The sequence below is a fragment of the Dasypus novemcinctus genome, chromosome X (genome assembly GCF_030445035.2).
Source record: "Dasypus novemcinctus isolate mDasNov1 chromosome X, mDasNov1.1.hap2, whole genome shotgun sequence".
NCBI lineage: Eukaryota > Metazoa > Chordata > Mammalia > Cingulata > Dasypodidae > Dasypus > Dasypus novemcinctus.
In genome coordinates, this window is record NC_080704.1 from 113,571,485 (window position 1) to 113,587,843 (window position 16,359).

Sequence of the window (16,359 nt, forward strand, 5' to 3'; positions counted from 1 at the left end):
GTGGTCTGAGTTATTCATAGGTCCTCACCATGGAATCCCCTCTTTGCCTGCTCTTTTCTGTATGCTGCCCAGCACTCTTGTGCTTTCCAGAGCCCTTGAACAGTTATACCAGACAATTTCTGCCTGTTCTCTAGCTATTTTTCTGGGGAAAAAAATGAGCCCGGTAACTCTTTAATCCTCCATCTTCCTGAAAGTCCTCTTTTTGTTTCTTATTTAATCTTTTATTGAAACCCAGACTTTTTGATATTTTAATAGTTTATTGTTAGAGTTTAGACTTTGAGGCATTTGTTTCTTAAGCTTCTATCTAGCTAGTATTATGTGAGAGCTTTTCTTGATTGCCAAGAGCTAACCAAGGGGGAGGAAAAGAAGGAAATAAAAGTACCTTTCCCAGTCTTTCTTGAATTAGTATTCACTTTATTACTATAGGCCCTTCATTGTTTTCTGGAGCTTTTAGAAAGATGTTTTTGCCAGTCCCTGCTGAAAGTTCAAAGCTTCTTTTGGGAAACAGAGCCCTAAAGCAGCTCACTCCACCATCTTGATCAGGTGGATGAATTGTTCCCTTCCAAAATATATTTCCTACATATATATATAGACATGTTAGAAGTGTCCATTATGCTTCTTGATGAATGGTAATTTGCATTTTATTTAAATAAAATTTTAGTGATTGCCTGCTATGTGCAAGACATTGTAGTAGAAATATATATTATTTTTAGTTTTCATGTATCCTAGATGTCAACCGGGGGTCTCTCTGTTGAGGGTGGGAGGGTACAAGAGGTACAAGGAAGCTGCTTATATTCTCATGATCACATTTGGTCCTTAGTGCCTATTTTTCCCTGGACTTCTGCTATGTCAGTTCATTTTACAGTACAAAATAGAAAAATAGCTTATCATCTAGCCATACTGTACATGTTATCTATTCCCTACAACTTTCACCTAGTTGTGAAACACAGCCTCTTCTTCAATTTCCACATATATTGTACTCACTTTAGACATTTGTGTATATGGCAAATTTTACTGAAAAGGAGGAAAGGATTTTTATTCACATCATCACAAATAACTTCAAATTAGCATCAAATATTTCATGCAACCTGGGAATTTTTTCCCACTGGCTAGTTAACCCCACATAAAGGCAGAATCCCCTCTTTCTCATCCACCACTACCTCCCCAATTCCCCCCACACCCCAACTTCGCTTCTAATTCTATTATGTAAAACATTTGGTCTTTGTTTGCTTGAGCTTGACTTTACATATCCAGACTTTAGTTTGGCGCAAAACAAATTGCAGTTTTTGGGCCATGAATTTTAAATCATTATAACTAGGATCAAACACATCTTTATTAGTTAGAATTGGAACCATTATAATCAATATATATTTGCCAATGAGAAAAAAGTTTGCTTATTCCTGTAGCGTAAAACTCCGTGCTTTGGGATTTGACGAACTCTTGGAAAGCATTTTACACATCCTGCTGATTGTGGAAGCATTTTCTCTGCAAAAAGTTGTCGAGATCCTTGAAAAAGTGGTATTTGGTTGGCGAGAGGTCAAGAGAATATGGTGGATGAGGCAAAACTTCGTAGCCCAAATTGTTCAACTTTTGAATCCTTGGTTATATGAAGTATGGTCGGACGTTGTCATGAAGAAGAATTGGGCCCTTTCTGTTGACCAAAGGCAGCTGTAGGCATTGCACTTTTTAGTGCGTCTCATCAATTTGCTGTGAATACTTCTCAGATGTAATGGTTTTTCCAGGATTCAGACTGGCAGGAGACCACCAAACACTGACTATGACCTTATTTTTGGTACAAGTTTGGCTTTGTGAAGTGCTTTGGAGCTTCTTGGTCTAACCACTGAGCTGGTCATCACCAGTTGTTGCATAAAATCCACTTTTTGTCACATGTCACAATCCAATTGAGAAATGGTTTGTTGTTTTTGCATAGAATAAGAGAAGATAACCCTTCAGAATGACAATATTTTTAAAATTCTTGGTCAGCACACGAGGCACCCACTTATCTAGCTTTTTCACATTTCCAATTTGCTTCAAATGCTGAACGACTGTAGAAAGGTCAACGTTGAGTTCTTTGGCAACTTCTCATGTAGTTTAAGAGGATGAACTTCGATGATTGCTCTCAATTGGTCATTGTCAACTTCTGATGGCTGGCCACTATGCTTCTCATCTTTAAGGCTCTTGTCTTCTTTCCAAACCTTCTTGAACCATCATTGCACTGTACATCCAATAGCAGTTCCTGGGCCAAATGCGTGTTGATGTTGCAAGTTGTCTCTACTGCTTTTCTTTTTAAAGATTTATTTATTTATTTAATTCCCTCCCCCGGGTCTGTTCTCTGTGTCTATTTGCTGCGTCTTGTTTCTTTGTCCGCTTCTGTTGTCATCAGCTGCAGGGGAAGTGTGGGTGGCGCCATTCCTGGGCAGGCTGCACTTTCTTTTGCGCTGGTCGGCTCTCCTTACAGGCGCACTCCTTGCGCATGGGGCTCCCCTACGCGGGGGATACCCCTGCGTGGCACGGCACTCCTTGTGCTCATCAGCACTGCGCATGGGCCAGCTCCACATGGGTCAAGGAGGCCCAGAATTTGAACTGCGGACCTCCCATGTGGTAGACGGACGCCCTAACCACTGGGCCAAGTCCGTTTCCCTCTACTACTTTTCAACCCATTTGAACTCAAATAAAATCGCTCAAATTTGCTTTTTGTCTGACATCATTTCAATAGTCTAAAATAAATATAAAATAAACAGCCTGTTATAAGTCATTAGCAAAAAAAAAAACAAAGTGAGAAATGCACATTAAAATGATGTATAACATAAACACATTTATTTAAGAATGTATTCCAGTATCAAATGGCAAATTTCAAAATGCAAAGCCGTAATTACTTTTGTACCAACCTAAAATAGTTATTTTCCCAAATCTATAAAACAGTCTCAGAATTTTTCCTCTTATAAGGCAGTAATGGTCATAAATTACAACTTTTTTCCTCCCGAATATCAAATAACACTGTAAGTTGGTATTATTCTAAGTATTTGTTAATCCTCTACATTTTCCCATCTTCTTTTCAGAAATAGTTTTGCTAATAACTGTTTTTTTTTAATTACAGAGACAATTAAAGGCAGATGCTAAAAAAGCTATTGGAAGACTTCAACTACGCACTTTGAAACAAGGAGACAAGGTACATCTATGACTTATAAATACTGTTTGGTTTAAAGCAAAATTATCAAGCCATTGTTCAAGCTGAATGTTCTCCCAAGGTCTGTTTTTCATTGGCATTTATAATATTATTAACTCAATTATCTATTTGATGCTAGTGATAGGCTGAATAATGGCCCACAAAGATATCTTGGTCCTAACCCCGGGATCCTACAAATATTACCTTATATGGGGAAAGGAACCTTATAGATGTGATAAAGGTCTTGGACTATCCAGCTGGGCCCTACATATAATCATAAGTATCTTTATAAGAGGTAGGCAGGGGAGATTTGACTATGGTACATTAGAACATTAGGGGATGTGAAAAAGGAAGGAAGAAGTTGGAATGATATGAAGAATAGGCCATGAGCCAAGGAATGAAAGTGACCTCTCTAGTAGCTAGAAAATGCAAGAAAGGGGCTTCTCACGTGAAGCCTCCAGGAAGAACACAGCCCTGCCAACACCTTGATTTTAGACTTCCAACCTCCAGAGCTTTAAGAGAATACCAAGTTTTAAACCACTACTTTTGGGGTAATTTGTTATAGCAGTAATAGAAATCTAGTAAAAGGCCTCAGTGAAACTTTGCTTGAACATAGATTTTCAGACATCTGAAACCTACCACTGATGGGTAAAACATGTATCACAAAAATAGCCATGCATTTATGGAAATAAAGAATACCATTTAAAAAAGCACCAAAATCTTCATTTTTCGGGTATAACTTCTACAAAATATGTTCAGGATGTGTATGCTGAAAACTGCAAAGACATCAAAAAGTACCTGAGTTGGAAGAATCACTGTTATTTTATATCAGGTTGCTTCAAACTTATCTGTAGATTTATGAAATTTCAATCATAATCCTGGCAGGAACTTTTGTACAAACCGACAAGCTGATTATAAGTTTATATGGAAAAGCAAAACAGCTGTAATAACCAAAACAACATTGATAAAATTGGATGACTTGTATTAGCTGATTTGTAGAATTATGAAGCTTAGTGGTCAAGATATGTGAAATTGGAGAAATGATAGACCTTATAGATCAATGAAACAGAAGAGAAAATCCAGAAATAAATTGATTTTTAAAATAACTTTTAGAACAATGATAGTTTTATGGAAAAATCATGCACTTCTGGGAAGTTAGCAGACCAGAAAGACATGGGACTTTCTTCTCCAGGAATATAGCTGATGATAGGCTGAAACAGCCTGGAAAAAGACCTTCTAAGGTTTAGGACACCAGGCAAAGGCTGGACACCACCCAGAGGAGAAAGGGACAAAGGAGGGGAATCACAATGACAGAACTCTGAGCTGAAACCAGTGGCTGCTGCTGCCAGCACCTTCTGCCACACTAAAGAAACTTTAGAATTCTCAGGCCTCTAGGCTGCAGACAAAGGGGGATCCTGGGATCCACCACCCCAGGAAAGGACAGAGAGAGGGACACAGCCTAAGGCTAACTCAGCTTTTGACTCACAAATTTGGTCTGCTGTGTCCCAGGAGTCCTTCCAGGCCAGGTGGGATCACACTAGTGATTGCCTTGGGGGCTGGCAAGGGACTAAAGATATATAACCCTCCCAATCTCCTTCTCTACTAACTGGGACTGATTGTGAGGGAAGTTGAAATATTTCCTACCTGGGAAAAGGGAGTGGGCTGCCAGAGAAGGCTGGAGAACTATCTCTAAGAAAGTTTGAATTACAAGGCTCTTAGCCCCAGGCAGGAAGCTCTATCACCTTGATTCTGTCTGTGTTGCAAAAAATAAACTCTGACCAGTCACTGAAATGAGAGCTGCCAAAGAGCGCCATTTGCTGGCAGACCAAGGAAGTGCATGTGAGAAAATTAAAAATAAATAAGAGAGGCTTTTTCCCACCTTTTTAGCATCCCTCCCCAAGGCCCTATGAAGCAGGTCTGCAACCAATTACTGGGTCCACATCCCAGTTTTAGCAACAAGCAAGGAAAATCCTAACAATCCAGGTTGAGCTAAGGATTAAAGAGCGGTGATAACACACAGTTCCTACCACTAAATCCCAATAAAAGAGAAAGAAATTGAGCATCTAAGTAAACTACATCCTAATCAGATGCTTAGACATTAGCCAAAAAAATTACAAACCATACTAACAAAATGGAAGACATGGCCCAAGAAAAGGAATATATCAAAGCCCCAGAAGAGAGGCAGGATTTGAGAGAACTAATTAGCAAGATGTGCACAAATTTCCAAAATTAAATTAATGAGTTGAAAGAGACAATATGACTAAAGAGATAAATGACATCAAAAAGACATTAAGCGAGTGCACAGAAGAAGAATTTGAAATCCTGAACAGAAAAGTAACAGAGCTCATGGGAATGAAAGACACAATAGGTGAGGTCAAAAATACATTAGAGGCATACAACAGCAGACTCGAAATGATAGAATAAGTGATACCAAAGACAGAATAGTTGAAATTGAAGAGAGAAAAAAGAATGGAAAAAATTAAGCAGGGGCTCAGATAGTTGAAGGATAACATGAAACACAACAGCATATGTGTCATGGGAGTTCCAGAAGGAGACAAGAAGGGTAAAGGCACAGATACTCAAAGAGTATTTGAGGAAGTAATAACTGAAATTTCCCAACTCTCATGAAAGGAGTGAACTTTCATGTCCAAGAAATGCACAATACCCCAATCATAATAAATCAGGGTAGACCTACTCCAAGATACATACTACTCAGAATGTCAAATGTCAAAGATAAGGAAGCAACCCATCATTAAAAAAGGAATGTACAGTAAGACATAGTGCAGATTTCACTTCAGAAGCCACAGAGGCAAGAAGAGAGTGGTATGATACAATTAGGATACTGAAAGAGAAAAACTGCTAGCTGAGTTGCCCTTCATATATGAAGGTGAGTATAAAATATTCACAAACAAACAGAAACTAAGAGAGTTTGCAAAAAAATAATCTACCTTTGTAGGAAATATTAAAGGAAGCCCTAGAATCTGTCATAAAAAGACCGTAGAGAGAGATCTGGAGGAGAGAATAGAAGGAAGAATAAGTAAGGATAACAAAAAGAGTAAAAAGACAGACAAAAATAGGATGTGACATATGAAAATCAAAGAATAAAATGGTTAAAGTAAATAATGCATTTACAGTAATATTACTGAACATCAATGGATTAAACTCCCCAATCAAAAGATACAGGCTGACAAAAGGGATGAAAAAACATGAGCCATCCATATGCTGCTTACAAGAAACCTATCTTAGAACCAGGGACACAACCTGGCTGGAAGTGCAAGGTTGGAAAAAGATACTCCGTGCAAATAGTAATAAAAAAAGAGCAGAGGTAGCTATACTAATATCTGACATAACACAATTTAAATGCAAAAATGTTTGAGATATATAAGGACATTATATATTAATAAAAGGGACAATCCATCAGGAATGTATAACAGTCATAGATATCAATGCATCCAACCAGGGTGTCCCAAAATTCATGAAACAAACTCTGGCAAAAACTGAAAGGATAAATAGACATCTCTATAATATTTGTTGGAGACTTTACAGTACACTCACATCATTAGGTAAAACAACTAGACAGAAGATCAACAAGGAAAGAGAATTTGAACAATATGATAAATGAGTTAGACCTAATAGACATATTACAGAGTATTGCATTCAAACTCAGTGGGTTATACATTCTTCTCAAGTGTCCATGGATCTTTCTCCAGGATAGACCACATGTTAGGGTACAATGTAACTCTCAGTAAGTATAAAAAGATAGAAATTATACAAAGAACCTTCTCAGATCATAATGGAATGAAACAGGAAAAAAGTAAATTTGCAAATGTGTGGAAGCTAAACAACAGATTCCTAAGTAATCAGTGGGTCAAAGAAGAAAGTGCAAGTAAAATCAGTAAATATATTGATACACATGAAAACGAGAACACAACTTATCAAAACTTATGGCATACAAAGAAGGCAGTCTTGAGAGGTAAATTTATAGCCCAAAACACCCATATTAAAAATGAAGAAAGAACTAAAGTGAAAGATTTTACTGAACAATTAGAGAAACTAGAAAAAGAACAGCAAACCAATCTCAAAGCAAGCAGAAGGTAAGAAATAATAAAGATTAGAGAAGAAATAAATGAAATTAAGAACATAAAAACAGTAGCGAAAATGAGCAAAACCAAAAGCTGGTTCTTTGAGAAGATCAGTAAAATTGACAAAATCCTGCTAGACTTAACAAAAAAAGAGAGAATATGCAAATAAATAGAATCTGAAATGAAAGAGGGGAAGTTACAACTGACCCCACAGAAATAAAAAGCATCATAAGAGGATATTATGAGAAAGTGTGTGCCAACAAACTAGACAACCTAGATGAAATGGAGAAATTCCTAGAATTACACAATCAACTTACACTGACACTACAAGAAATACAAGAACTATAACAAACAAATCACATTTAAAGAGATTGAATCTGTCATCGAAAATCTCCCAGCAAAGAAAAGCCCAGGACCAGATAGCATCACAAATGAATTACAATAAGCATTTCAAAAAGAATTAACACAATCCTGTTTAAACTCTTCCAAAAAATTGAAGAGGGGACATTACACAATACGTTTTATGAAGCCAACATTACCCTAATACCAAAACCAGATAAAGATACTACAAGAAAACTACAGACCAATCTTTCTAATGAACTTAGATGCAAAAGTTCTCCACAAAATACTTGCAAATCGAATCCAACAGCATATTAAGACTTATACATCATGACCAAGTGGGATTTATTCCTGATATGCAAGACTGGTTCTAACATAAGAAAATCAATCATTGTAATAGACCACATTAAGAAATTTTAAAACCCACATGATCATCTCAATCGACACAGAAAAGACTTTTAACAAAATCCAGCATCCTTTTTTTGATGAAAACACTTCAAAAGATAGTAGAAGGAAAATTCCTCAATCTGATAAAAGGTATATATGAAAAACCCCACATTGTACTAATGGGAAAGGCTGAAAGCTTCCCCTCTAAAATTGGGAACAAGACAAGGAGGCCCACTGTCACCATTATTATTCAATATTGTACTAGTTCTAGGTAGGGCAATTAGACAAGAAAAAAAAATAAAGGCTTCCAAATAGGAAAAGAGGAAGTAAAACTCTGTTTGCAGGTGATATGATCCTGTATTTAGTAAATTCTGAAATATCCATGACAAAGCCATGAGAGCTAATAAATGAGTTCAGCAAATTTGCAAGCTACATGACCAACACGCAAAAATCAGTAATGTTTTTGTACACTTGTACTGAACACTATGAGGAGGAAATCAGGGGGACTATTCCATTTACAATAGCAATAAAAAGACTCAAATACCTAGGAATTAATTTAACCAAAGAAGTACAGGACCCTTATGGAGAAAACTACAAAACAATGCTAAAATAATTAATAAAGACCTAAACAAATGGAAAGCCATTCTGTGTTCATGGATTGGAAGAATAAATATTGTGAAAATGTCAGGCTTACCCGAACATTCCAATAGCCTACTTTACAGAATTAGAAAAGGCAATTACCAAATTCATTTGGAAGGAAAAGTACACCCGAATAGCCAAAGCATTCTAAAAAAGAAGAACAACGTGGGCAGAATTTCATTGCCTCACCTTGAAACAACATTACAAAGCTACAGTGGTCAAAACAGCATGGTGCTATAGTAGAATACCAGTAAGTCTACTTTAGTCCATAGTTCATTCCCCAATCCTGAGGGCTCAGGGATGCTGATGTCCACTCCACCACTAATTGAGCGGGGGCTGTGATCCCATGGGGCCAATGGATGGACTCTCTTTCCTGTAGTTATAGACTCTCTTGGTTCCTTGGTATGGTAGCTGTCCGTCATCACCTCCTTATTAGTTGTCCTGGGTGAGATCAATGAACTGGAGAGTAGGTATTGCAACTCCTTTGAGATTCAGGGCCCAGCTGGCACATGGACAGCCTGAAGATTTAAGTCTCTTCGACATACACATACCAACGTGATTCTAGCAATGGAAGAAATTATATAATTGATATGGAGGAAGTAGCCACTAGGGGTTCTGAGGGCAGGGAGAGGGAAAAATAGTATAAATACAGGGGAATTTTCAGGGCTTGGGAATTGTCCTGAATGACATTGCAACAGCAGCTGCAAGTCATTGTGTATCTTGCCATGTCCTACAGAGCTGGGTGGGAGAGAATGTGGGCTACAGTGTAAACTTTGGTACACGCTTGGTGTCAGTGCTCCAAAATGTGTTCATCAATTTCAGTGAATGTGCTTCACTGATGGAAGTTGTTGTTAATATGGGACGGTGTGGGAGGTGTGGGGTGGGAGCAGGGCATATGGTAATCCCCTATATTTTTATGTGATATTTGCATAATCTAAGTATCTTTTAAAAAATAGAATAATTTGAAAAAAGGGGAAAAAAAGCATGGTACTGTCATAAAGATAGACACATTGATCAGTGGAATAGAATTGAGAATCCAGAAATAAACCCTCACCTATATGGTCCACTGGTTTTTGAAAAACTGTCCAAGTACATGTTAACGGGACAAAATAGTCTTGTCAAAAAAGTCTTGGATACCCCAATCTGTAACTAAAAAAATAAAAGAGGACCCCTATCTCACTCCTTATACAAGAATCAACTCAAAATGGACCAAAGACCTAAATATAAAAACCAGGACCATAAAACTACTTGAAGAAAATGTAGGGACACAACTTCAAGACTTGTAGTAGGCGGGGGTTTCTTGGACCTTACACCCAAAGCACATACAACGAAAGGAAAAATAGATAAATGGAACTTCCTCAAAATAAACACTTTTGCCCCTCACAGGACTTTACCAAAAGGGGGAAAAGGCAGCCGACTCAATGGGAGAAAATATTTGGAAATCACATGTCAGATAAGGGTTTAATATCCAGCATATATAAAGTGATGTTACAATGAAACAATAACAAGACAAACGACTCAATTAAAAAATGGGCAAAAGACTTGAATAGACATTTGTCCAAAGAATACAAATGGCAATAAAACACATGAAAAAATGCTCAATATCCCTAATGACTAGGGAAAATGCAAATCAAAACTACAATGAGATATCATTTCACACCTATCAGAATGGACAGAAAAGACAGAACAACAAGTGTTGGAGAGGAGGTGGAGAGATTGGAACAATTATTCACTGTTGGTGGGAATGCAGAATGATACAGCCACTGTGGAGGACTGTTTGGCAGTTCCTAAAGAAGCTGAAAATAGACTTGCCACGTGACCGTGCAATACCACTACTGGGTATATACCCAGAAGAACTGAGAGCAGTGAAATGAACAGACATCTGGACACTGATAGTCGTAGCAGCATTATTCACAATTGCCAAAAGTTGGAAACCCAGGTGTCCATCAACAATGAATGGATCAACGAACTGTGGTATATGCACAAGGTGGAATATTATACAGCTGTAAGAAGAAATGAAGTTGTAAAACATATGTCAACATCAATGAACCTGGAGGATGTTATGTTGAGCGAAGCAAGCCAGGCACAAAAGGGCAAATACTGTATGATTGTGTTACTATGAACAAAATATATTGTGTAACATATTGTATGATTCCAAAAAAATTATATGTATCCATTACATTTAATTGAGAAATGTGTGTTTTTATTCAACTGTGTTTTCTTTTTATTTTTAAATTATTGATTAGATTTTCAATTATTAAGTGTGCAAAATAAAGTTTGAAAGGTTAAAAAATAGATGGAAAATTAAGTTGAAATAAAACTTTCTTAAATAAAAAAAAGAAAAATCATACAAAGAGTACAGAGTTTCTATTCCCCCACCACCCTATTAGTAGTATTTTGCTCTAGTGTGCTATGTTTGTTTCAATTGATTGAAATAAAATTATTAGAATTATACTATTAAATATAATTACTAGTTTTCATTAGGGTTCACTCTTTGTGTTGTACAGTTCTATAGCTTTTTAAAAATGTTTATTCTTGTGATATATATACAGCCTAAAATTTCCATTTTAACCAATTTAAAATATTCAATTCAGTGGTGTTAATTATATTCACAATGTCGTGTTACCATCACCACCATCCATTACCAAAATGTTTTCATTACTCTAAACAGAAACTCTGTACCAATTAAATTAAACTCCCATTCACCACCCCCACCCGGGCTCCTGGTAGCCTATTTTCTAGATTGCGACTCTATGTGTTTGCTTATTTTAATCTTTTCATGTCATGATATCATACAATTTTTGTCTTTTTGTGTCTGGCTTATTTCACTTAATATGATGTCCTTAAGGTTTATCCATGTAGTTGCATGTATTAGAACTTTCTTCCTTTTGACAGCTGAATAATATTCCATTGTGTGCATCTACCACATTTTATCTAACCATTGATAAATTGATGGACACTTTGACTCATTCCACCTTTCGCAATTATGAATAACGCTGCTATGAACATCAGTGTGAAAATATCTCTTCAAGTCCCTGCTTTCTGTTCTTTTGGTTATATTCCTGGAAGTGAGGTTGTTGGTTCATATGGTGTTTTATGTTCCTAGGCTGCTTAAATCAGATGCCATGAAAGGGTTCAGCTTAGGAGGGGGGGCAAGATGGTGTCTGAGTGAGTGCACCTTATGGTCTCTCATGCGAAGAGGCGTCCGAGAGGGGTTGGAGTCTTGCCTGAGTGGGCTGTCTTGGGGGCTTGCAGGGTGGAGGGTGTGTGGACATCAATTTGGAGAGAGAGTGGCAGAGGTGGTGCTTGCTAAAGGTAGAATTGCAGCTTACAAGTACAGAGGTCAGAAGCTGTGGGCTGGCGGGACCTTTCCCCCTGGGGCTGGCGGCCACGGTGTTTCCTGAGATCTGTCACTTGTGTGGTGACATTCCTGGGCCCCGTGGTCCCCGGATGCGTGGTCCCCAGGTCCATGTCCCCTGAGCCCCCATAGCCCGTGTTCCATGGACCTATGTGCCCTGGGTCTGCAGAGTCCCGGACTTTCCTTTCCCAAGTCCAGTGCTCCTGGAGTTCCAGGATTGCCTTAGCCCTCCAATTTGGACTGACTCTGTGGGTGGGAGGGATTCAGTGGGGAGTAAAGTAGGGGGGCCTGGCTAGTGTGGGTTCGATTTTCTGGTGTTCCCCCCCCCCCTTTCTTTTCTTTTTTTTCTTTTTTTGCACTTGGAGGAGCATACGGGCTGGCTTAGGGAGTCTGGGAAGAGAAGAGTGGCGAATCTGAGAAAGTCCGATTTACCTAAATACCCTGGGATAGGAAACTTGGCCTGGGAAAAGGTGGAGTCAGAAAATCTACAAGCCCTCTCATAGCTCACCTAAAGGAGAGGGACTGTAGGAGCTGTATTCCAAGACTCCAATATCATACTTTGGGTTCCTGGTGAGGTGTGGGTGCTCTCTCTCTGGAAATTAAGAGTCATTGTTTTCTGTGTGGAGCTGATTCAACAAGGACCGACTTGAATCTCCTACTGGACCTCTCAGGCAGCTTTCCTGCTGCTTAGGAGAGATGGAAGGGAGGAAGGGAGAAAAGGGGAAACGAGAGATACCTAAGCATTTTATTTAACTACAAAAAGAATTCCTTGGGGCGGCGGACTTGGCCCAGTGGTTAGGGCATCTGCCTACCACGTGTGAGGTCCACAGTTCAAATCCCGGGCCTCCTTGACCCAGTGTGGAGCTGGCCCATGCACAGTGCTGATGCGCGCAAGGAGTACCCTGTCACACAGGGGTGTCCCCCACGTAGGGGAGCCCCACGCAAAAGGAGTGCATCCCGTAAGGAGAGCCACCCAGCGTGAAAGAAAGTGCAGCCTGCCCATCAATGGCGCCGCACACACACAGAGCTGACACAACAAGATGACGCAACAACAACAAAAAAAAGAAACACAGATTCCCGTGCCGCTGACAACAACAGAAGTGGACAAAGTAGAAGATGCAACAAATAGACACAGAGAACAGACAACAGGGTGGGAGGTGGGGGGGGGAGAAGGAGAGAAATAAGTAAATAAATCTTAAAAAAAAAAAAAGAATTCCTTGCTTGAAACTTTCCCTAGTATTTGGTTGGTTTTTTCCTTGTTTTTCCTTCCTCTTTATCCCCCCAAGGCCCTTTTTTCTTTCTTTCACCTTTTCTTTTTCCTGCTTACTTTCCAACTCCTTTTTATCCCTTTTTTTCTCTTTCTTTCTTTCTCTGCCTTCTTATTCTTACATTAGGTGCTGCAGGGAGAGCTTAACATTTGCTTTATTTCCTCATCCTCCATTTACTCTTTTCTGTGTGTACTGATTTTGGCCACCAACACTATTCCCTTTCCTCAACATCTTTCCTTAATCATTGATTGTTTCTCTTACATTATACCTCTCTATGTTGGTGATAAACAGCACAATTCAAGAAATCAAAAATACACTCTCAGCAAATGACGGCAGACTCGAAGAGGCAGAGTAGAGATTAAGTGATGTGGAAGACAGTACATCTGAAATCAAACAGATAGTAGAACTGGTCAATAAAAAGATAGAAAAAATCTATCAGGGGCTTAGGGACCTGAATGACAATGCAAAACGTGCAAACATACGTATTATAAGCATTCCAGAAGGAGAAGAGAAGGGAAAGGGTACAGAAGGGATGTTGGAGGAATAATTGCTGAAAACTTCCCAAACCTATTAAGGGAGATGGATGTACATGTCCAGGAAGCACAACGCACCCCAAACAGCATAAATCCCAACAGGCCTGCCCCAAGACATACACTTGTCAAGTTATCCACCGCTCAGTACAAAGAGAAAATATTAAAAGCAGCAAGAGAAAAGAGAACCATCACATACAAAGGAGGCTCCATAATATTATGTGCTGATTTCTCATCTGAAACCATGGAGGCAAGGAGACATAGTCAAGGTACTAAAAGAAAAGAATTTCCAACTGAGAATACTCTATCCAGCAAAGTTAGCATTCAAAAATGATGTAGAGTTCAAAATATTCTCAGATAAACAGAAACTAAGAGAGTGTGCCAACAAGAATCCTATATACTGTCTGCACGAAACACATTTTAGACACAGGGATTCAAGGAGGTTGAAATGGATGGCTGGAAAACAATCTTACAAGCAAACAATAACCAAAAAAGGGCTGGAGTGGCTATATTAAAAACCGACAAAATAGACTTTGAATGCAAAACAATTGTGAGAGATAAAGATGGAAACTACATATTAGTGAAAGGGATAATCTTTCAAGAAGAAAGAACAATCATAAACATTTATGCTCCTAACAACGGTGCTTCCACATACATGAGGCAAACACTGGAAAAACTATGTGAAGGAATAGATGCCTCTACAATTATAGTGGGGGACTTTAATACACCACTGTCAACTTTGAACTGAAAATCTCAAAAGAGAATCAATAAAGAAACAAAGACTTTGAACAATATATATTAGAGGAGCTGGACCTAATAGACATATACAGAATGTTACACCCAAATACAGCAGGATATACATTCTTCTCAAGTGCACACAGACCATTCTCCAAGATAGACCACATGCTAGGCCACAAAAAAGTCTCAATGAATTCGGAAAGATAGAAATCATACAAAATAATTTCTCTGACCACAGTGGAATGAAGCTGGAAATCTCCAAGAGCCAGAAACCCAGATTTGGCACCAAGATATGGAAGTTAAACAACACAATCTCAGAAAAACAGTGGGCCAAGGAGAAAATTTCAAAAGAAATTAATAACTATCTTGAAACTAATGAAAATGATAACACAACATACCCAAATTTATGGGATGCAGCAAAAGCAGTCCTAGGAGGGAAATTTATAACCATAAATTCATACATCAAAAAAGAAGAAAGAGCTAAAGTTGAAGAACTAAGTGCACACTTGTAGGAATTAGTTTTAAAAAACAAACAAACCCCAAAGTAAGAAGAAAGAAAGAAATAACAAAGATCAGAGCAGAACTAAATGAAATAGAAAATAAGAAAGCACTTGAAAAAATAAACAAAAGCAAGAGCTGCTTCTTTGAGAAAATCAATAAAATTGACAAACCCTTAACTAGACTAACAAAGAAAAAAAGAGAGAAGATGCAAATACACAAAATAAGAAATGAGAAAGGAGATATCACCACTGACCCCCATAGAAATGAAGACTAGCATAAGATGATACATTGAAAAACTATATTCCAACAAAAACAACAATTAGAGGAAATGGACCAATTCCTTGAAACACATAGGCAGCCTACATTGACAAAAGAAGAATTTGATGATCTCAACAAACCAATGACAAGTAAAGAGATAGAATCAGTCATTAAAAGCCTCCCAAATAAAAAGAGCCCTGGGCCAGATGGCTTCACAGGTGAATTCTACAAAACTTAACGGAAAGAACTAACACTAATCTTACTTAAACTCTTCCATATAATTGAAACAGAAGGAACATTGCCTAACTCATTCTATGATGCCAACATCACTCTAGTACCAAAGCCAAACAAAGACACCACAAGAAAGGAAAATTACAGACCAATCTCTCTAATGAACCTTGACGTAAAAATCCTCAATGAAATAATTGCTAATCGTATTCAACAACACATTAAACAAATTATACACTATGACCAAGTGGGGTTTATTCCTGGTATGCAAGGATGGTTCAACATAAGAAAATCAATTAATATAGTACACCATATAAACAAATTGAAGGAAAAAATCACATGATCGTATCTATAGATGCAGAAAAAGATTTGACAAAACACAGCACACTTTCTTGATAAAAGCACTGCAAAAGATAGGAATAGAAGGAACCTTTCTGAACATGATAAAGACTATTATGAAAAACCCATAGCTAACATCATTTACAAGGTGAACTCCTAAAATCTTTCCCTCTAAGATCAGGCACAAGACAAGGATGCCCACTATCAACCCTCCTATTTAACATAGACTTAGAAGTACTTGCTCGAGCACTGAGGCAAAACCAGACATTAAAGGCATCCAAATTGGAAAACAAGAAGTCAAAATTTCACTATTTGCCGATGATATGATCCTATATATAGAAAACCCTGAGAAGTCTACAAGAAAGCTTCTACAACTTACAAAGGAGTTCAGTAAAGTAGCAGGTTACAAGATAAATGCCCAAAATCAGTAGGATTTCTGTACACCATTTATGAGCAATCTGAGGAGGAAATCAGGAATCAAATAACATTCACAATAGTAAATTAAAATGTCAAATACCTAGGAATA

The 16,359-nt window shown here is 38.1% G+C and overlaps 1 protein-coding gene across 6 annotated transcripts in view; it reads left to right on the top strand.

Moving 5' to 3' along the window:
- The window catches only part of RNF128 (ring finger protein 128), a 204,945-nt gene that overhangs the window by 153,540 nt on the left and 35,046 nt on the right, over positions 1–16,359 (top strand). For all 6 annotated transcript variants that reach the window (XM_058292252.2, XM_058292251.2, XM_058292247.1 and 3 more), the window contains exon 3: positions 3,098–3,169. In XM_058292252.2, coding sequence (XP_058148235.1) covers positions 3,098–3,169 — 72 coding nt within the window. The remainder of the gene's footprint in view (positions 1–3,097; positions 3,170–16,359) is intronic.